Source organism: Miscanthus floridulus, chromosome 7 (assembly GCF_019320115.1).
Source record: "Miscanthus floridulus cultivar M001 chromosome 7, ASM1932011v1, whole genome shotgun sequence".
NCBI lineage: Eukaryota > Viridiplantae > Streptophyta > Magnoliopsida > Poales > Poaceae > Miscanthus > Miscanthus floridulus.
Genome location: NC_089586.1, coordinates 90,953,278 through 90,975,193, shown reverse-complemented (window position 1 = coordinate 90,975,193; position 21,916 = coordinate 90,953,278). Strand labels below are relative to the sequence as shown.

The following is a 21,916-nucleotide window of genomic DNA, read 5'->3' as shown; positions in this document are numbered from 1 at the left end:
TCTTACCCGCCCGCCCGTCAGACAAATTGCCGGCGTTCGCCTTCGCCATCGTGCAGTTAACTCCCCACAGCGGAGCGTCCTCCTCCCCTCCTGCGGTCTACTCCGAGATCCGGAAGGACCGAATCCACGACGAGGCTGCTGTCAGGTGAGTGATGGTAGTGTTCCACGGCGGCGGCCACCCTTGACCAGAGGTCCTTTCCAGCGATTCTGGCATGGAAAATGCTAAGATTTGTTGTGATAACATGCCTCGCCCCCACGTCCGTCAAAAGCCAGCATCATTTGTTTTGTTCTATCGCCGAGAGATAAAACGAGGTGTCGCCCTCGGGTTTTTTTCAGTCGTCAGTCAGTGGAGGCAAGTAGCATCTGAGCCGATCCGGAGTCCAGACCAGAGACCCTCTTGGAGTGCTACCACGTCCAAGTCGCAGGAGATGAGTTCCGACACTTGTTTGGAGTATGTGAATTTCATTGGATTTATGTGCTGTGTTTTTCGGTAATGCCACACACCATTCTAGGGCTATGGGCTGAAGATGAAGCAAGTCCATAGACAGCACCGGAAACAAGAACACAAACTGAATGAGAGTTTCTTATTCTCTGGCATCTTCTATGAGGTCGCCCTGTTTGCTCGAACTTATCAGCCTATCTTCTCAACCATGGTGCAGTGTTTTTGTCAAATAATAAATCAGCTTCAGCCGGCTTATCAGCCACAGAAACCATCAGCCGAACAACAAATCAACTTTTTTTAAAGATAATATTGTTGGTACAGACCAATCTCTCAATAATCTTGTTTCATTAATAATTCAATCCAGGCTCTCCTTAAAAAAAATAGAATTGCTAAACCTCGATCGGTTGATTTGACCTCTCCAATCAACTGATTTTTGGGCCATCTGATCTTACGTGGACGGCTAGCGGGGGGCGCGGCCGACGAACAGGCGAGGCACGTGCAGTCAGCCTCAGAGCTCGCGGCCCTGGCCATGGCGGGCGCGCGGCCCGGCGGGCGCGACGTGGGGCCGGTGGCTGGCGACGAGGAGGGCCGCCCCCAGGCGGGATCACCGTTGTTGCTGCTTCTCCGGACTCTGTTTGCGTGCGCATTCGACGGAAGGGAAGGGAAGGGAAGTGCGCAAGCGACGGAAGGGAATGGATAAGGTTGGGGAGGTGGGTCCCACCACAATTTGGGAAATTTTGTTTTGAAATTTATGAAAAATTTGTGAATAATTTGAAATATATTTCTCTGGTATCTGCAATTCATAAAAATAATTTGAAAGTATTTCTAAAAAATTTGGCATATCTTTGTATTATCTCTAAATTACACCACCGTGTTCAATAAATTACACTGATGAAATCATTGTAAATCTAGTAATAAGACAGTGTAAATATAGCTAGAAGACACTGTAAATACATGAAAAAAAATTCAATTGACAGGAGGGACGAAAACAACTGAATGTCACCTAGACAAATAAAAAAAGTACTGTACTGGCTAACATCACTGACTGTGACTGACATTCTGAAAGGTGAGCATCTCGTTCAATATTTTGTACCCTGTTTGCTTAGGTTTGTTATAAGCCGTACTTTTTCAGCCAACGAACAGTATTTTTCTCTCACATTAAATCAGCCAACAATACTTTCAGTCATAGCTTATCAGCCAAACAAGTCCAAGGGAACAGGGCGCAAGACTCAAAGAGAGGCCAATTGCTGCAACTTGCAGTTGCAGACAATCCACTTTGAGAAGACGAAAGCGAAAATAAGCTGGGGGTGTGCCTAGCTCCTCGCTGACGTGACTCGCTAATCTAGCTGCCCCTTCCATTGGCGAGATAGTGCCCGTACTTATCGGGCGAGATAACGATCTGCAACAGTGCAGGATCCACCCGCACAAAGAGACCCCGACATCCCATGCATGCTTCGCCGCACTGCGATTGGATTGGACCGGAGATCGGGCTCGCATCGGAGCTGGCTGGACGTCCTCTTTCAGTGACGCCATGTTTTGTCACCCGTCACCGAATTTTCAACGGCCCCCTTTGCATCCTCCTCGGCTCCAATCCTGAACTGCAGTCCAGCCATGCCGTGAATGACGAGTGATCTCATCCCAGCGTCTCAAAGGCAAAGGCCACTCACTAGTCACTGCCACTGCTGCTCTTTTTCCGCATGGATGAGATGAGCCTGCCTCAAGTCCTGGGCTTTTTGGCGGCTGCTCTGCTCCTAGGTTGTTGTTCTTCGGTATCGGGACGGGATACAGGAATGGTGGCTCGTGAGGTGGCGATGGCGAGTGAGTGAGTGAGCAGTTAGCTAGTTACCCCGCCCGGAGTGGCTGGACTGTGAGTCTGGGATTCCGATGTGCCTGCGAACATGCCGTGTTGCCGCCCTCAAATCCCAGTGAAATCTTGCCCCGGATCCGGTGCCGATTTGATAAGCTAGGCGAGGTGCCCGCGGATTCTCAGAGAGACCCGCCGCGGCAGGAGCAGGAGCAGGACAGCGCGGCAAGCGCATTACTGCCGCACGGCGCCCCTGTCGATGGTTGATGGGGCTCGGGGCGTACGGCTGCACGATCGCGGGGCTTGGGACTTCGGAGAGCAGTTCAATCGCTGCTGCAGCAGCTCACATCAGCTCACATCCCAGGCTCACATCCCAGACGGGCTCCACATCCTTGCAGTAGTAATTGACGGTAATTACTAGGCAGTTGTGCGGCGTCGGCGCAGAGATCGTAAAAGCTGCGCAAGTGACTAATGAGCCTTTAATTGGAACAGATTTTATGTGCCGTGCACAAGTTATTGGACTGGCTGCTGAAATTGATACAGTACTCCGTTACTGGTTGCAAAGGCGTCACCGCCTCCATTTCTCGGCATAGGCACTGCTGAAGATACCATGGTAATTTTCAAAAGGTTGGTAGAAAAATGGCAGGTAGGTGAAAATAAAAAAAAATCAGCAAAATCATGCTTCAGAAAGATATACAACTGTACCTTCAAAGGCTCAAGACATTTCTAAAGATTTGCTTCGTGCAACGCTCTACAAAGAGAATAGCTGAAAAAGCCTTGTTTTGATATAACACATTTCAGGATATACCCACCATCGACTAAAGAGAATAGCTGAAACAGAAGTTTCTTGTACAATGCCCAGAATTTATCAGAGTGGGAAAAAAAATGGCTCGAGCTGCATCTTTTTATGGACAAGTTCAGCTGTTCGTTTATTGATTTCAGCTAGGGCTTATCAGCCAGCCAACAGTGTTTTCCTCTCGCAACAAACCAGCACCAGCCGGGCTTATCAGCCTAAAAACCAACCAGCGAACAGGCCGATTGGCTAAAGAGAATATATGAAATGGGAGGAAAGACGAGGACCACCACAGCAGGGTCTTCATCGGAGTGCATGCTAAAGGTATTTCCTTGCAAGCGTCCTGACCTTGGTATCAAAATGGGATGATGCGATGCGAGAACCAGGCAAGTAGAGCGGATTGAGGAATATCTGCACAACAAAATATTCACAAAGAGAACTCCATTATATCAGAAGAAGGAAAGGATGAAGAATATTGGATTGTACAAAAGAAAAAAGATATCCAATGATGTAGGTGGAAATTTTTGTAATATAGCACAGTCATCAGAGAGTAATAACCAGCAAAAGCCATGAACTATATCTGACTATTAACCTTCATGTAAAGTTCATGGACCTCCTGAAAGAAACTCTTTATTCCATCATTGCTCCGTGAGTCATGAAGCAACAAAAATCTGGTATGTGCCAAGCAATGTTTGTCAAGGAAGCAAAAACTCTAGGACAGGAAATATCGAAAGAAAGATAGAACAGGACATCATGGCTGCAGCACTGATGATAAGAACCATGTGAAGCAAACATTCCATGGCTGCAAATGGGGAAAATGGTGATCTCTGTCGAGATTGTGCAAATCGAATAACCAGTTAATCACTATCTAACTTCTTTAATTTTCTAGTTTTTTTAGAATATATAAATTGAAATGACTTCTATAAATTGACTGATATCATAGTACAAGGATATGACCAGCAGTTACATATACAGACACGACAAAGTCACTGAATCTATCAACTGATCTCAGAAACCTGAAAATGCAGAAACTGGTGAACAAATTATGTGAAGCCAGAAACAAAGAAGTTAAAAAATAAACAGATGGCAGACAAAGTCCACTCACATTGCATTAGTAGTCCATGTAAGGTCCTGAACAACATCCAATGCAGCATGCAAAATGAACTGATGTTGATGAGCTAAATCTTCTTTCTGCCAGATGAAGTAAATTGAAGGATCACAATGAGCAGCAAACAAGCATCACAAATCATGTTTACACTAATCATAAAACCATGATAACTGAATGGAAAAGTGTAAGAAATCCTAGCATATGGTTGTGTAAAAACTATTATCACCACAGATATCGTAGAAAAGAATCTCGGCTGATACAACATTAATCCTAGGAGTGTACTGAAAGAAACATACTTTGAGAGCAGATCCAACTTCAGCCTCATAGATTGGGATGCCATTCTTACTAACAATCACAAAGCATGCTGTGCTCGCCATTTCAACAAGTGAGATGGCAGTTTAATGCTCTGAAAATAGTTTAAATGCCTGCAAACAACAAGGCCATAAATATACAGGAGTACAGGACAGAATAATAATTGTACAAAATTGTTAAACATGGGGCACAAATGACAGAAATGAAAACCTACCCTGATTGCATTATATTAACACATTAATGACCAACAATGATACTTATATACAGTCCCTAGGTGTGTCATTCCCACAAGAGGAATTCATTCCTAAAGTGGAAGAAGCATAAGCTCGAAGGCAACAACTATAATTGTGTTCTGTGAGCAATAATGTTGAAGAAACTGCCTTTCGCTTGTTCTTCAGCTGCCCCTTCAGTCAAGCCTGTTGGCAGCTCTTAGGAATTCACTGGGACTTTGCAGGAGACTTTTTTTTTCCAAATGATGAAACAGGCAAAACAGCAGTTCCACCACTCCTTCATGGAGATCTTCATCACTGCTGCTTGGCAGATTCGGAAGCAAAGGAACAACTTCATCTTCGATAGGCGTCGTCCTTCCCTGGAGTCTTGGAAGCGTCTCTTCAGTGAAGAGGCCAGGTTGCAGGCTTGTAGGCTTTGTGAAGACAGACGTCATGAGTTCCTTCTCTGTATAGACTCCCTACCCTAGCTTTGCAGCTCTCCTTGAGCTTGCATCTGCTGTTCTTTTTCTTTGTGTTTTGGCTAAGGTAAAGCCTCCCTTTTGTACAGTGCCTCCTTTTTCTAATAAATATCTACAGTGGGGCCTCCCCTGCTGTATTTTACGTTAAAAAAAAACATTCCCACAAGAGGAACCATTGTCACTGTCGCCCATCTCCCAGATACCAGGGGATAAAGCACCAAACTACATGGTTGTACAAATACTGATCTGGAATCATAAAAACAACCAAATAGCCATTCTGAATGCTTTCTTCAACCTCAGAACAGAAAGCCTCTGATACCTTACCACTGCAACATAACTCATATCCCAAAAAAGAAGGGCAGATGAGGCTGACCTCTACAGGCTGATAGGCTTAATTCACAGGATTGAGAAGGTCCTTGCTCCCACATTAATGTTACAGTCATGGACAAACTTGTTGAGAAATCAAAGTAATTTCATCAAAAGGAAGATCATTCACTGCAACTAAATCTTGAAAAGCAAATTTTCAACACATGGAAACCCCAGACATCCTTAGTGCTAAAGGTAGAAAAAAACATTGTAAAATGACAGAAATTTTTGGGAAAGACGGTGGGACTAGATTACGATATCGCCAGCTACATCCTCTACAGAAATCCACAATAGCTCCCAGAGGCCAGAACCTATCATGCCATCAAAAGATGGAATCACGAGCTACATATTTTGTCCAAGTGCTGATAGACCAAGCACATCAGCACAGCATGGTAATAAAGTGGCTTGACAACATGAACCGCCCAAAACATGACTACAGCTCCTTCAGAACAATCGTTGGCTGTCCTTAGACTTAGAGCAGGCTAGGGTGTGACAAAGGAAAGCTACATCATTGCTGCACATTCTAGTTACGTAAGAAGTGGGTGCAAAGTTGAGGAGGGTCTTCCAGAACAAGAAAGCTAACCTCCTCACCCAACTAACAAATATCAACGAGGAGGAAATAACAGAAGAATATGGGTGTTAGCTGGTGTGACCGTGTGAGCCACCAAGAGCAAATTATCCTGCAAGGCTCTCTTAGTAGTCTTAGAGATTTGTAAGTTTACAACCCTATTTGACTTCCTTTATCAATATAACTGGCATCCCTCAAGAAGTCAAGAGCCAACAAGGATCACAGCCTCAAGCAGCATGGACAAAGTTACACAAGGCTGAGAGCATGCAGATTGATCTATTCACTGATTACTTGGTTTCATGGCTCTGCAATTTGCCAGTACAGGGCTATGACTATAAGCACAAAATGGAGCAAATTCTATAGCTCTGGCAAGATCTAAACCGAAGATTGACCTCTTCTAACATCTAAAGGTTCCAAGGTGGCATAATTTTTCTGCTTAAACAAAGAAATTTTGGTACCTGCAACAACACGGATTATTCAGGCCTACTTGTTACAGCTAAGCAGAACAAGTAGGGGCGGACCCATTAAAGGACATGGGTGTGCAGATGTACACCCAATATTTTTTAACAATCCAAGTTATTAGGCATAATAATAAAACTAGATCAGATCCCAGTACAAGGTTTGGGACTTCGGGTTCTCGGTATCGCACAGCAGGGAAGGCAAGACAAAGGGGTGGCCGTACCGCGTACCTGGTGGTGCTCGCGCAGGCGAAGGGGCCGAAGAAGACCTGGGCACACGTCGCCGTGGGAGAGGGAGAGCGGGGGCGCGGCCGCGGCCGCGCGGGCGGTGGAGGGGGGGTTCGCCCGGACCAGACGCCCAGTCGTGGTCGTGCCCACGAGGCAAGAGCGCGCGGGGGTCGTGCCCACGACTCCACGAGGGACGAGCGCGCGGGGGATTGGGGATGTGGCTGTTCTTGGATTCCTTTTTTCCATCAAAATTTTACCGCCCTCCTTATTATGTTGTTCAAAATACTTCATCTAATCTAAAATTATAAGACATTTTGATTTTTTTTTTATAATTTTATTATATATTTGAATATAGTATGCATATAACTATATAGTAAAAACTATATAAAAAAACTAAAATGTCTTATAATCTAAAATGAAGAGAGTATAAATTATTAGTTTCAATGTTACTATGTTCGTACACGTGCGTTGCTACGGGACAGCTAAACTTTTGTACTAAAAACATATGGATCGCACGATAAGATAACAATAGTGTGAAATTAAATACTAACAGTAAAGTGACATTTAATAAAAAAAAAGTAAAGTTTATGATATTAACATAGTCACGGAGAGCGCGGCGTCGCAGCCTCACAAGTTCTACTGTATAGACATTTCCGTGATACGACTAAGATAATGTTTTATATCGGCCGAAAGAAATCTCCGATATCCATTTCTTTCATGCGTCAATAAATCCATAAATAAGTTCCGCTGCATCTCTATACCGTCCAGTATACAGGTTCGAGTATATATATGTAAATAGGTAAATACCCGTACATTGCAACGGAAAAAAATAATGCCACAATAATATAAATATGAACGTGTATTGTATTGTTATCTAAATCACAATACTTCAAACTGATGTTCACAACGTTTTGATATGGCCAGCTCCCTTAACTCACTTACCTGGCACCAGCACCAAGCCATCCAACATTGCCTATAGCCAAAGCCAAGGGTAGTTTCGCCAGCTTGCTGCCCCCACTGCACCTGCCTCCCCCAATTGTTCTACTTGCAGCCTTCCAACCTTTCCCAAAGATAGCAAAAATAGAAACCACATACCTAGACATTCCTGCAATAATAGCTCTTATAGCACATTACAAGATTTGACATTCCGGAATGGCGCCCATAAGTTTCATGCCTATTCTAGACCACTTGAATAATATCCATTATCAATCAACATATACATTCAAAGATTATAAATAGTCAAAGGTCCCAACTGACGGCACAATCAACTCAATGAACAAAGTGTAGTCATGTTTCAAACTTCCTAGTAATTTTCAAAGTTGGAATAAATCAGCCATATTTGTAGAAGTAGTAATGCTCAACTGAAGTTTCAGCCATCACCATAGTACTTGAATATGCCATCACACTCGAACATGACTGAAGTTAATAATCAAATATCATTTTTTGCATCCAGAACCAATTCTACAGCCTATGGAATGTACAACAAAGTATAGTAGTACATGTTATTTGGATAGGGCAAATCTTTCTAGTTGTATTGGTAGTAGCTTCACCATCAAATGGGCATTTGATACAAGGATTCAGAGATCAAAACAACTTGAGGAATACATGTCATGACAAAAAAAAATGTAGTTTACATTCTGGCATGTAAGCTTCCCTCCACTTGAGCCTTTCCTCCATCATTTTTCTCAACTTGGCAACAGTTACGGGCCTCTATCTTTTCAGGCATGATACAGTGGAGTAATCCTCACTGTGTGCAGACAAAGGCCCAAGTGCAGCTTCCAAATTCATTCATCGGCTCATTGTGTCACCTATATGTGAGAAATATGAAAACAGCATGCTGCAATCAGAACTTGACTAAATATTTATTTTATCTTGATGCAAATTATATGTAACACATAGATTCACAAGGATTAGCAAGAATTGTTGAGAAATCCCAACTTTTGATGACTGATGAGCAAGGTGACACTCTAGGGATCATAGTTGTTAAAATTTGAATTCAGGATCACGATTTTAACATGCTAGGGACTCCAAACATTTCTACATGGACAGGACAGGAAGCAAACTGAACTTACATCATTTTTGGGACGGTGTTTTCCATACTTTGTGGTTATCAGCCCTCACGTACACCTGAAATCACAAAGTCAGACTCATAAACGCTGCCAAACTGAACTGATCATACCACATGATAGCTATTATATTCTACAAAAAAACATGTCTATCTTACGCAAAGTTAAAGGAAAAGTGAACAATCGGGGAAATACATGCTACTTTGTGGAAACGATTCCAGTATTTAGTGCAGGAAGCTCCAACAGACTAATCCTCTTCTGCTTGTTATCCTGCCTGACTGGCTGCACACCAGAATGTCACAAAATTTCTCATCAAACTTAATACTACTGACAGTTGACAGAAAAATTTCATAATCCAAAGAAATCAAGAGCACATTAGCATTCCACAAGGCAAATTTCTTGACGCAGGCTAGGAGTAATGATAAGAAACAACGTGTAGCACATACCAAGTGCATCCTAAGAGCCTAACAAGTTCGACAATAGTTGATCAATCAAATCAATAAAATAAAACCATGAGGCAGTATCGCAATCTACAGTGTGGGAGTTTTTTTTCACTTCAATAAATTTTGGTGAGTTGCAAACATATGAACAAAGAATATGTAGAAATGTTGTAAAAGTTTATACACCTCCATGTATTGTATTTGTAAGGTCCCCGATCACCGGTTGGCCTTGGCGTGTCCATCAACACCAGATTATTGTATTTGGGAATCAATTTCTTTTTCCTTCTAATGCATAGGAAATCCAGTCAATAGAAACTCTGCTCCTTGAAATGTGGTTTCTTTATTGTAAGTGTACTCTATGGTCTCAAGCATCTCTCCTGTTATGCTATCTGATCCTGCAACAATTCACAATTGACTTTCGCTAATGCCATCCCTAAGATTAAGACACAGATCTGCTCTGTGCTACAACAAAACAAAGGAAACTGAAGATACTCAACCAATTTTCTGAACCAATATGTTATTTACAAAAAAAGTTTACTAACCTGATTTGTACCAGTTAATTTTCCAAATCAAACTGTTATTTCTCAACCCAAGCCCTGATGACCAAACTGTTATTTCCCAACCCAAGCCCTGATGCTAACATGGTATTTCACATGTTGAGAAAAAAAACCATTGCTTGATCTGCAATTTCATCAAATCTTCCAGATATCAGTTGGGAAACAATGAATCACATGATCCTTTGAAGAACTCCTCCCAGGAAATATGCACATGGAACATATCATCTCTGCTGCCAGTTTATCTTTCTCAAAACCAAATTAACGAACAGCTAGCTAGCAGAGTCACTACCGGAATCGAAGGCTTTGCCGAGTGTCATATTCTTTGCCGAGTGTATTTTATCGTACACTCGGCAAACCATTTGCCGAGTGCGCGATAAAAAACACTCGGCAAATAGCTGTTTGCCGACACTTTACATGTCGTGTGTTGTTTGCCGAGTGTTACACTCGGCAAAGCCTTTGCCGAATATTTTTTGGTCTTTGCCGAGTGCCTGTGGCACACGGCAAAGTCACTGTTTCGTCTCACCAGTGCATCTGACGAAGCAAAAATAAAGTAGGAGCAGCAAACTGTTAGTGCCATTCATTCATCAGTCCAGTTAAGGCACATTAATACGTAGATTGAAATTAAGGAAAATTACCATGATCAAGAAAAGAAACCAACAGGCCTTCGACGTTGAGGTTGAGCACCTAGATCTACCGGATCAGCAGGCAGATGCTCCGACGGCAATGACGACAGCGGACTGACCTGCAACACGCCGTTGGGGCTGTCCTTCCCAGAAGCCTGCAGGCCGCACGAAATCGACTGCGGTGAGACGGCCGGGGAAACGATCAGAGCTCCGTGAAATTCGGTGATGGAAAGTTCCAAACAGGACACCTGCCCTTGCTGGATCTGAGCGGCGAGGACGAGGGCTTTCGCGACTTCGCGTGCTAGCGCTGGGGAAAGTGGCCCCACATGTCGGCGCCGTGTAAATCTCCGGGAGAGCGATGGAGCGGGGGAGTTCGCTCGCTCGGGGGTCGACGACGCGGGAACGAACGGCGAGGTCGATGGCGCAGGGCGGATCGGAGCGGGGCGAGGACGCAGATCGGGGAGGAGCGAGGACGACTGTGCGGGCGCAAACGACGAGGTCAACGGCGCGGGTCCTGATGGGCGAGGACAACGGCGCGAACGGCGAGCGGCAGGGAGGGAGGCGTGGGCGAGAAGGTAGCTGCGTGGGCGTGCGCGTGAGGGAGTTGTGATTGGAGCGGGATCGCGAGATTGGTGCCACCTGCCAACGCATCGCCTTTTGACTCGCGGCATCGGGCTTTTACATATTTACTATTATTACGATATCCACTTACAGAAATCGTACTTTTAAAATGACGCTTACAAATTTAACCGTTTTAGTTCGCGTTCCTTTTATTTTTACCACTTTCATCTATATGGCACGCCAGCTCGTGCTAACACGCTGGCACCGGCACGGAAAATAACCCCGCTGCCCCTGGCTATCTTTCAATTAGACGCGCCGTTGCCCTCTCTCTTTTCCATCTCCCCATTTCGTTCGCCGCCGCCTCCTTCCTCTGCCCGCCCGCCGCCCCCATCCTGCTCGTCTCCACCGCCACGGCCATCACGAACGGCAACCTTGGTGTTCTTCGGCACATCCATCATCGACGGATCGAAGGTACGTGCCCTACTTCGTAACTGGGACACAGAGCCCGCGCCGAGTAGGGTTAGGGATTAGGTTAATGTTCGCTGATTTTGTCTTGCTCTGCTATTTTCTTCATAGGCGATTGATGTAGTACGTCTTCATCTGATCCGTATCGCAATGGCCATCGGTGATTGCCCTCCTTAGTATGCACTTTACCACAGTAGGTGTGTAGTACTTAGTCTGTACTTGCTCATGTTTTTCTATGTCTATGATGATGCCAGGATCGATCCTGGCAGTGTATTTAGGCTAGTTGTTAAGGTTGGTCCATATGTTGCTGATGAATATGGTCCAGTGGACATGGCAGATCAGCAGCATGACATCTGGTTTGATAGGAACGATCATTATTCTCTTGCTAAATTCCATGATGATTTATCAACAAAGACTATCTGGGGGCCTTCTCAAACACTTGCAGTCTGGGTTGTAGACCAAGAGACTGGCTCTGAGTGGAAGCTTAGGAGGGATGAACATGTGCAACAAATGATTAAGGACCACTGGAATGAGAGGGTGGCTTTTCTTACAGTTGATGTTGTCAAGAAAGGTGTGTGTAATGACAATGCTAGTTCAGCTGCTTCTAGAGCTAGATGTGTCTCTGGTGTGACTAATAAACATAGTGCAGAGCCTAATGATGTTGAAGGCTATGGTGATACTTGTAGCGCCCCACCCCCATGATGAACAACATGTAGTAGTAGTTGATTGGAGCATTCTAACCATTCAAGAGAACCCTAAAGATGATGGTACTGCTACACAGCTTGTTGATGAGGATCAGATATATGAGGCTACGGGATTCAAGGAAGCTGAGGCAAGAGAGGAAGAACATGGTACACAAGAGGTGCCAATTCCAGCTATGTCAGCATAGATGCATGAAGACATGAATGCAGCAGCTGTTGATGTTGATGACATTGCTCATGAAGAGCCACTGTATGAATGGGACAGGGACAATCCTGATATGAGTGTAGGCATTGTCTCCTGGTATATTGCCTGCTGTCATCTATCAGCTCAATGCTGCCTCCAGGGGACTAGGTCACATGCATGTTTCCAAAGGCCACCCTACTGAAGCTGAGGCCACTGAGGTGTACAAAGATGAAGAAGTTAGAAGGCATGTTGTGTACTTACCTCAGAAAATTTGCACTTGCAGGCAGTGGCAACTAACTGGTAAACCATGTCCACATGCACTGACAGTTATCACCAGCATGAGGAACCCTGACATGGGATCCTTTGTGGACAACTATTATTCTGTGGCCAAGTTTCAAGCAGCATATGCAAGTATAATTCCAAGCATCACTGATAGGAATCAATGGCCTGAGGTGGCCAAGGGGTACAAAGTCCACCCTCCACTACAGAAAAAGAAAGAGCCTGGAAGATTGAGGAAAAATAGGATGAAACCAGCAAGGGAGATAGGAAGCAAAGCAACTAGGCAAGTCAGGTGCCCAAACTGTAAAGAGTATGGTCACAGGGCTAGTAGCTGAAAGTGTCCCCACACTAGAACAAAGAAAATGTGCCTTCTAACTGTGATTTACTTGTTTTTGTTTTTTTTGTAAATGATAACCACTGACCCTACACTTTGTAGGAAGAGAGCAAGTAAGAAGAAACCAGCTAAGGTTGGGAGGAAGAAGGCCAAGACATCTGGTGGTGATGAAGCACTAACTCCAAGAACAAGAGCAGCATTGGCAAGAGAAGCATCAGCAAAAGCTAAGAGGGAGGCCCTGGAAGCACAAATAAAGGCAGAAGCAGCAAGGGAACTAGCAGAAGCAGCAGCAAGGGAGGAAATGGAAGCTACAAGAAATGAATTTACAGCAGCAAGGGAAGAAGAAGGAGGCCTGGAACTAATGGCTTTGGAAGATGTTCTACTAGAAACACCAATTAGAAGGTACTCATTTCATCTTCTTTAAGATGGTTAATTGAAACTATGCTGGTAACTAAATATGTTTTTTCCTATAACAGGGCACTGTTTGCACAAGATGAAGTCCAACCTGAGCCTGTGAAGAAAATTACACCAAGGAGGAAGCAGTTAGCAACTAAAGTGAAGAAAACTCCACCACCTAAGAAGAATGGAGAGAAGGACAAGGGGAAGGGCAAGGCCAAGGCCAAGTGACCATGGATGGTCTTTTATGCAATGATCTGGAACTTTTGTGTTCAATGGCATGTAATTTATGTTATGTACTTAAATGGGCACAAAAACAGTAAGCATGGTGCCCTTATTTTGGTAGTGAAGAACATCTAAGTTATGTGATGGAAAACCAGCCCCTATTTGAATGTCAAGAACATCTTATTTATGTAATGTAATGGCAAACAATTAGCCCCTATTTCAATGTCAGCTTGCAGTTGCTCTTTTTCATTACAAGTTGGTTGTAACTGCTCATTCACTAAAAACAACTCCAACTGCTCATTCATTTGAAACTGAGAATGCACAATTCCAACTGCTCATTCATTCAAGCATACTGGACAACCAATTTCATTGAAATAAAAGGGTTCATTGTCATACAAAGTCACTACATCAGGTCATCATAGATTTGAAAACTACTCCAAACACAACAACCACAAGACAAACAATGACATAGTTCATTTTTGACATCATCTTCTCAAGCTTCTTCTCTAGTGCCTCAGTCTTCAGGTCCTTCAAGCCCTCCACCCCTAGATGGGCGCCTTCACTGTGCTCTTCTCCTCCCTCTTCCACCAGTTCCTCAATCTCCTCGCAGTAGATCCTGATGATCTTCTTGTCGACCAATTCATCAAAATAAGCCTTCTAGAACCTATAGAAGCTACAGAGCTGCGGATTGTGCAAAAAAAGAAATAAATAAGACAAGCTAGGGCTAGAATGAAGGAAAAAGGAAAATCACCAAAACTCACCCCGTTTCTAGGGCATTTGAAGAAGCTGCGGCCCTTGTTTCGAGTGTCCTGCACCACGCGAAGCTCAATCACACGAGCGAGCTTGTAATCGGGGCAGACAATCAAGGGGAGCCCTGTTTCTGTACCAACCGGATAGGCCACAAACCTAGCGACCGTGGAACTCAGCCTCCTCGCCGGCCTACTCGAGCTGGATGACTCTGCCCTATGAGACATGGTTGCCATCCGTGGTAGCCATGGCGGTGGAGACGAGTAGGATGGGGGCGACGGGCGGGCAGAGGAAGGAGGCGGCGGCGAACGAAATGGGCAGGGGGAAAAGGGAGAGGGCAACGGCGCGTCTAATTGAAAGATGGCCAGGGGCAGCGGGGTCATTTCCCATGCCGGTGCCAGCGTGTCAGCACGAGCTGGCGTGCCACATAGGCGAAAGTGGTAAAAATGAAAGGAGTGCGAACTAAAACAGCTAAATTTGTAAGCGCCATTCTAAGAGTGCGATTCCTGTAAGTGGCGATCGTAATAATGGTAAATATGTAAAAAGCCCCGCGAGATCGCAAGCGACGGGCGTGGCGGCCACCGCAGGCATGAGGAGCGGGGCGAGGATGAGGACGGGAGCGAGACCGGTGGATGAAATTGCGAGCGGAGATTAGGGACTTTCCTTTTTTTACAGAGAAGAAGAGGTGCCGAGCGGAGTCATTGGCCGCACGACACGCTGTGATTAGCCGGGTGGACGAAAACTATCGCTGCTTTTTAGTTGCAGGGATAGGGATAGGGATGGAGACAGGGATAGAGATAGAGATATTAATCTAAAATAAAGAGAGTATAAATTATTAGTTTCAATGTTATATATTACATCTCTTTATTTATGTGTCGTGTCTATCCTATCATATGTCTATTGTCTCCAACGTGAAAAGACAATTATCCTTTTTAACTTTTCTTATTCCTTAATTGAAGTTGGATTGATGCATGGTATGACAAAATAAAAAAACTAATTCGTTGTCATAGTCCATTCCGTTCTTGGTGCCACTGCCACCTCTTGTCAACTCTTCTATTCCTTGGCTATCTATCACACCTACTACTAATACTAAAACGAGGTGTTCAAGCTCGCCTCGCTTTCTGGCAATGCAACCCCTACTGGACTCATATGAAAGCATCATGATTCTTCTATTATGAATAACTAAAGTGGCCCAGATAAGAAGTGAACGGAAAGAAAGGTGTTGTCGATGTTTTACCACCGATAGCCTACCACGGGGGTACCCGGGACAGTTGTTCGGGCTTCGGCGAATAGTGGAACTCGGCGGTTACGCAAAGAGACTCACGATTTATACTGGTTCAGGCCATCGACTTGGTCAAGTAATAACCTTACGTCCAGTTCGGCGTTAGCCTGTTCGCGTTGTATTGCTTTGAGTATTGGGTGTGTTCAGTCATTTACAAGGGATATCCTCACTAGCCCTTTATAGTTCAGGTGCTGAGAGGAGTTGTTTGTGTTCTACTCGGATACAAGGTTAGAGTCCTAAGCTATGCTTCGGGCGCCTTTCCTTGTATAGTCCGAATTGGAGTTTTGGTCTTGCACGTTGCTTTGCTCCGTGCTCTTCTTGGCGATTGGGCTGTGGGCCTTGTTACCAAGGCCCACTTCCCTATAGTACGGTCTATGGGGGGCCTATAGGGTTCCCCATCGACAAGCCCCCGAGCATTTCATGATTGAGCTTCAAGGGCCGAGTTGTTGTAGACTTGATCCGGGTTCTTCTTGAAGTGAAATCTTGAGTGGTCTTCTTTGATTCCTCTTCTGACTGATGTACACTTTTGCTGAAAAAAGTGCACTCAGTGAGTGCAGCCCCCGAGCCTCAGCTGTTTGGCACAAAAAGCTAGAGGGTCTTTCTGTCTTGATGTCCTCCGAGTTCTTTTCCTTAGAGTGCAGCGAGTGCAATTTTTGTTGAGTGTAGCCCCCGAGCCTCTTGTTTTTTGGTACAAAAAGCTGGAGGGTCAGAAAATTAAAAATGTGCTTTTCTGTGGTGGGTACTTGCAGCCCCCGAGCCTTCTCCGGGTTCTTTTTTGTTGAGAAGAAGCCGGTAGAAGGTTCTTGATTTGTACTCCTTTGGACTTTGTCGTTTGCTGGTCTTGGTTTGGAGGTAACTATATCAGTGTGCTCATTCAGAACTTGGTTGTCTCCCTGTTCATAACCCAGGATTTGCTTCATCCTCTGTAGTTGTGATGTATCTAGGTTGTGTTTATTCTGCTAGTTATATCGAATCTTGGTGCGGAGGGTTGCAACCTCTAATTCCACTAGGTTCTTTGCTGCCACTCTAGAATGATCTCCTTTGCTTTCTTTGTTGAATTTATCAGATCTTGTACTCTGTTGTAATCCCAGTATCTTCTTGATCAGAGGAATAAAAGATTATATTGTCTGAGGTGTTGTCCGACTTGTTTGGAGATGTGTCCGAGCTCTTTTTGTTTTGGTTGCCTCTGTGTAAACGTACCCGACTTGTAGTATATTATTTTCTCAATAACTTTCTTGGGAACGGATTGATAGCCGTTGTGGTGTGAACGGACCGTTGCTCTTCTCTGGTGCGTACTGTAATTATTGCTGTAACGGTAATTTTTGGTGACCGTTTTCACTTGGGTCGCGTGGGCCGTGTATTTTTCCCTTTATAAAAATGACTGCCCTGTTACTGTTGCTCCACTTGCCTTTGCGATGAAAGATTCCTTAATCCTCGTTGCTGAGAAAAACCCTAGCATTGCATCCGCCGCCTCAAATCTCTTGTTGCTGCTGCTACTGCATCTGGCCCTTGCTTTCGATTAATGGTGAAGAACAAGGGCAAGGGTGAGTTTGTTGATGAGGAGAAAACTCTTAAGCAAATTGACAATCCCGAATTCATGGCTATGAGGCGGATGTAGAAGCTATTCCCGAAGCCAACGACGCAGGAGGCGGAGCTGGACTTGCTGGTTGCCCACGGGCTCATCCAGGAGAAATTTCTTTCTAATTTCTCTTCCCCTGGTGAGCATTTGATTCCGTCTCCTTCTCCTGATCAGTCTGTTCTTTTTGTTCCTTTTGTGTGGGCGGGGCTCTGTTATCCCCCGTCTGACTTCTTGTTAGAGTTTCTTGGATCTTATCATATTCAAGTTCATCATCTTACCCCAAACGGGGTTCTTTTTCTATCTGCTTTCACACATTTTTGTGAAGTTTTTCTTGGAATTCCACCTTGTTTTCTTCTTTTCCGCTACTTCTTTCATATGCGGCTCTCTGATTCTAAGAATCCTCCCCTCTTTGGTTGCTGCCTTATTCAAACCCGTCAAGGGGTGACTTTTCCTTCTCTTACTCTTTCTGATTCTGTTAAAGATTGGGCTGAAAAATGGTTTTATGTCCCAAAACCGGCTCCTTCTTTTTCTTCTGATCTTTCTGTGACTCCGAGTGCTTTACCTATTTGGAAGGATAAGCTTTCTGCTGCTAAAACTGCTACTCTCAAGCCTGTACTCGCCCGAGTTAAGGTTTTGCAGCAGTTGAGCTTAACTGGTAACTGCATAGTTGCTAGTTTTTTGCGTCGCTGGGTGCAGCCTCTTATGCAGAGGGTGCATTTTGGTTTTGAGTACACTGGTTCTTCAGATCCTTCTTGGCTTATTCTAGATGCCGAGTTGTCTGAAGAAGTCATCCTTGAACGGTTGGGGCGGATTCTTATTGGTGTCTCAATGATGCCCGCTCATGTGGACGAGTATGATGCTGCTCACCCTCCTCCTAAGGTATGCGTATGCCTTCCCGAGTTCTTTTTTTGTTGTTTATGATTTGCATCTGTTGCCTGACCTCTTATTGCAGGGTTTTTGCCAAGCTTTTAAGCTCGAGATAGCTGTTGCTGGTGGTGGTGAGGCTGCCGTTGAAGAGCCCGCCGAAGAAAAAGATGAAGATGATGATGTTGTTGCTAGTCCTGTGGTAGTCGCTGCCACCGGGCCGGGTTCTTCTGCCAAGTTTATCACTGGCTTGTTTGGAGGTCAACACTCCTATGTTGAGTATGTCCCTGATCCCAGAATTGCTCAATATATCTTGTCATCTAGGGAGCGACGAACTGAGGCTGTTTCTAAGCAGTCGTTGCCCAAGAGGCGACACTCAACTCATCAAATTTCTTCAACAGGTAATATTCTTGTAGGTGAGCTTGTTCTTAGCCTTTCCCAAGTTGTTTTCCTGGCTTTGTTTTGACTTGTCTTGCTAATCCGAGCTCTGTTTGTTGTTTTGATAGAAGGTCAGTCTGTTGCCTTGAATGAGGTGGAGACTGAGGATGAGGTCCCCTTGACCACTCGGTCGTAAGTCTTCTGCTGTAAATTTCCTTGTGCTTGTCTTTTTGCTCATTTCCACAATAACTGAATTGCTTTTTTCAATATAGTCGTGAACCAGCACCCTGCGCCCCTTCTGTTACAGTTGTATCTGCTTTTGTCCTAGGGGCCATCCCAATCCCCTCCTTTGAGGTGGTTGAGGATGATTTGTTTAATGTGCCACTTCCAAATCTTGGCTTCTTGGGGGTGGCAGGTAGCTTCAAGAAGGTTATCAAGTAAGCTCTGGCTTCTTTTCTCTTTGTCCTGATAATTTTTGCTTCTGTCTTTGATTAATCCGGGTTCTTTTTCAAATGCAGGCCTTCTGAGGATGCCTCGTCTTCTCTAGCCCTTGGTGCTGAAAAAGCTTTACAAGAATCTATTGTTTGTGAGCTCTTGTTCTGTCTTGCCTTTCTGTCTCTTGTATAATTTATGTATTCTATATCCTTGTAGACTTATAATTCTGCTTTTTGTAGCTTCTCCTCCTCGTGTTGCTCCTCTTGAGCCACGTGTTGAGGAACAGAATGTTGGGGCTCTGGTGTCCTCTCAGGAGGAGCACCGGGTTGTGGATAGTCCCTTGGGCATTGCTGCTGCTCGTCTGCCACTTGGGTCGTCTCTATTGTACTCCCTCGAGGCTGCTGCTCGAGTTGATGTGGTAGTGGGCGAGGGTTCTGATAATTACCCTCCCCCTATTTCTGTTGCTGATGCTAGTCGGCCATCGACATCTAGGCCGAGTACTCTTCTGCTATCTCAGCCAGGAGAGGAAATGGCTCAGTTTGGCCATATTGAGCAGTTGGCCGAGTTGGTTTCTTCATGGGAGGCTTATGGCGTCAAGCTCAAGGTAATGTACTAAATTTCTTTGCCTCTTTACTTTCATTCTTCCCTATCTCTTATTTCTCATAAGATTTTTCCTTGCTATAGTCTTTAGTTGAAGATCAAGATCTCTTGTTTGGTCCTCAAGAGGTGCGATCTGCTGCCCTGATTTTCGCCGACTTGAAGAATGCTAAGTCTGAGTTAACTCGGGTTCGTGCTGAGCTGGCTCAGGAGAAGGAGCAGCGCAGAATTATGGAGGTTGCCCTCAATGCTAGGGTTGCTGATGCTGATGCTGTCTGAGATTCTTCTCTGAAAGCTATAGCAGAGGCTCAAACTAAGAGCTCTAATTTGAAGAGGGAGAAAGCTGGTGAGTTCCCCTTTCATTGCTTTAATGTATCTTAGGCTCTTTCTCTTATTTTCTGAGTTGTTTCCTTTCTCTTTCAGCTCTTGTTAAAGAGAAAGAGGTTTGGATGAAGGAGAGGGAAGAGATGGTCAATACCCTCTGTACCTCCGAAAATAATGCTGAATCTGTAAGTACCCTTGCTGATTCAAAACTGCAAGAGGCTCAGGATTTATTTGCCTAGGCGAATTTGATGAGAGCTGGTGCTGATCGTGATATTGTTCAGGCAATGAAGTCAGTACAAGACTTGTAGGGGAGGTTGAAGGCTGCCCATGATCAATTCTGGGCTCTTTATGCTGCAGTCAGTCCAATCATTGCTTCAGTCTATCGGCTAGAAGACAGGGATTTGGGCCTTAGAGGTATAATACTAGTGCTTTCTTCCCGGTTTTATGATTTTGTAAAGAGTGGCTTTCACCGATGCATCAACAATGTGGTTTCATATGTCTAGGTTGTTGCCCCTGATGCCCCTCTTGAGCGGATTACTGAAGCTTCTGTATCGGCTGATTTTTCAAGACAGTGGGAGGAGGCCAAAGTAGAGCTTAGTGGTCTATCAGACCAAATCTTAGAACAGATGAATGTGCTTCCTGCTGTGCCTCTAGCTCCTTAGACATTTTGTGTAATAAACTTGTGGTTTCCTGTAATATATACTTGCTTATGTGAATATGATCAGGCTTTGCCCTGCTTTTGAATTTGTCTTTGTCTGATATGAGCAGGCTTTGACCTGTCTTTCCTTGTGGCTTTTTCATGCTTTGCCATAGCTTGTTTCTTCTTGGTGATGTAGTAGAGTTGACGGAGTTGATTATACTTTTCTTGGGGTAATCAACCGATTTGTACTGTAGATCTGCTTCATTCTTGGGGCGGGGTAGTTCTGAGGGTAAGCTCCTAAGTTGTACTTGTTACTTGTGCTTGCTTCTGGGGTGAAGTGGTCGACCATACTGCTCTTGGAGTAAATGGCCGAGTTGTTTTTTGCTGATTGTTCTGCTCTTGGGGTGTAGTAATCGCTTGACTGAGTTGTAGAGTTGATTGCACTTGTTCTTTGTGTGGAGTGCTTGATTATACTGCTCTTGGGGTCGGCGACCAAGTTGTTGGAGTGCTTGTGCTGCTCCTTTGGCGAAGTAGTTGATCGTACCGCTCTTGGGGTAGGTGACCGGGTTGTTTTAGTGCTTGTGCCGCTCCTTGGGCGAAGTAGTCGGTCGTACCGCTCTTGTGGTAGGCGACCGAGTTGTTGAAGTGCTTGTGCCACTCCTTGGGCGAAGTAGTCGATCGTACCGCTCTTGGGGTAGGTGACCGGGTTGTTGTAGTGCTTGTGCCGCTCCTTGGGTGAAGTAGTTGGTCGTACCGCTCTTGGGGTAGGCGACTGAGTTATGGGAGTGCTTGTGCCGCTCCTTGGGCGAAGTAGTCGATCATACCGCTCTTGGGGTAGGTGACCGGGTTGTTGTAGTGCTTGTGCTGCTCCTTGGGCGAAGTAGTCGATTGTACCTCTCTTGGGGTAGGCGACCGAGTTGTTGGAGTGATTGTACCGCTCTTAGGGTGAAGTAGTCGATTGTACCGCTCTTGGGGTAGGCGACCGAGTTTTCTTTGTTGATTGTGCCGCTTGTTGGGTGAAGTTGTCAATCGTACCGCTCTTGGTGTTGGCGACCGAGTTGTATATTTGTAGATGCCTTCTTGTTGGGCGAGGTAGTCGATCGTACCGCTCTTGGGGTAGGCGACCGAGTTGTTTTTGTAGATAGCGCCGCTTGTTGGGCGTAGTAAATGATCGTACCAGCTCTTGGGGTAAGCGATTGGACCTGTATAGCACAACTGTTTTTGGGTTGGCTGTTTGCAGGGTAAGTAAGCAATCATACCAACTCTTGAGGTAAGCAATTGCGCCCATTTAGCAACAACCATTTCCGGGTTGAGCTATCTGCAGGGCTGCCCCTTTTTCCCCAACCCGATTACGGGTTGGTTCTGTCCGTTGGACAGGGCTGTCAGTCGTACCATCTCTTTTTATGGTAGAGTGACAAATGCTAGCTTGGGTCTCCTTACACAAGAAGCTATTTGGCCGTTGGCCGTCAGTC

The 21,916-nt window shown here is 45.0% G+C and overlaps 1 protein-coding gene and 1 long non-coding RNA gene across 5 annotated transcripts in view; both read right to left on the bottom strand.

The window, feature by feature from the left end:
* Positions 1-3,023: 3,023 nt before the first annotated feature.
* LOC136463793 (uncharacterized) lies at positions 3,024-7,001 on the bottom strand. Of its 4 annotated transcripts, none has more exons than XM_066462771.1 (6): positions 6,764-7,001; positions 4,444-4,572; positions 4,145-4,230; positions 3,995-4,070; positions 3,632-3,718; positions 3,024-3,450 (listed from the first exon to the last, which is right to left on the bottom strand). In XM_066462771.1, exons 2-6 carry the CDS (start codon positions 4,522-4,524, stop codon positions 3,358-3,360), a joined length of 423 nt encoding a protein of 140 aa, XP_066318868.1. In that variant the 5' UTR covers positions 4,525-4,572; positions 6,764-7,001; the 3' UTR covers positions 3,024-3,357. The 4 variants fall into 4 exon arrangements, with proteins under 4 accessions (XP_066318868.1, XP_066318867.1, XP_066318869.1 ...); XM_066462770.1 differs by having other exon boundaries at positions 6,771-6,999; XM_066462772.1 differs by having other exon boundaries at positions 3,995-4,055; positions 6,771-6,996.
* Positions 7,002-8,169: 1,168 nt separating this feature from the next.
* LOC136467292 (uncharacterized) overlaps positions 8,170-21,916 on the bottom strand; it is a 218,258-nt gene continuing 204,511 nt past the window's right edge. Inside the window, exons 2-8 of the long non-coding RNA XR_010761548.1 lie at positions 10,702-11,092; positions 10,466-10,608; positions 9,816-10,361; positions 9,460-9,668; positions 9,029-9,115; positions 8,840-8,894; positions 8,170-8,575 (exon numbers count right to left, since the gene is read on the bottom strand). This is a non-coding gene — a long non-coding RNA (uncharacterized lncRNA). The remainder of the gene's footprint in view (positions 8,576-8,839; positions 8,895-9,028; positions 9,116-9,459; positions 9,669-9,815; positions 10,362-10,465; positions 10,609-10,701; positions 11,093-21,916) is intronic.

What these genes read in the sequence shown, in the direction of transcription:
- LOC136463793 (XM_066462771.1), bottom strand. Translation starts at nt 4,524, where the DNA reads ATGGCGAGCACAGCATGCTTTGTGATTGTTAGTAAGAATGGCATCCCA. An exon ending in CTGTATATGTAACTGCTGGT is followed by an intron (nt 3,719 to 3,994) that starts CATATCCTTGTA and finishes CATTGCTTGGCA; the next exon opens with CATACCAGATTTTTGTTGCT. An exon ending in TCCATGAACTTTACATGAAG is followed by an intron (nt 3,451 to 3,631) that starts GTTAATAGTCAG and finishes TTTGTTGTGCAG; the next exon opens with ATATTCCTCAATCCGCTCTA.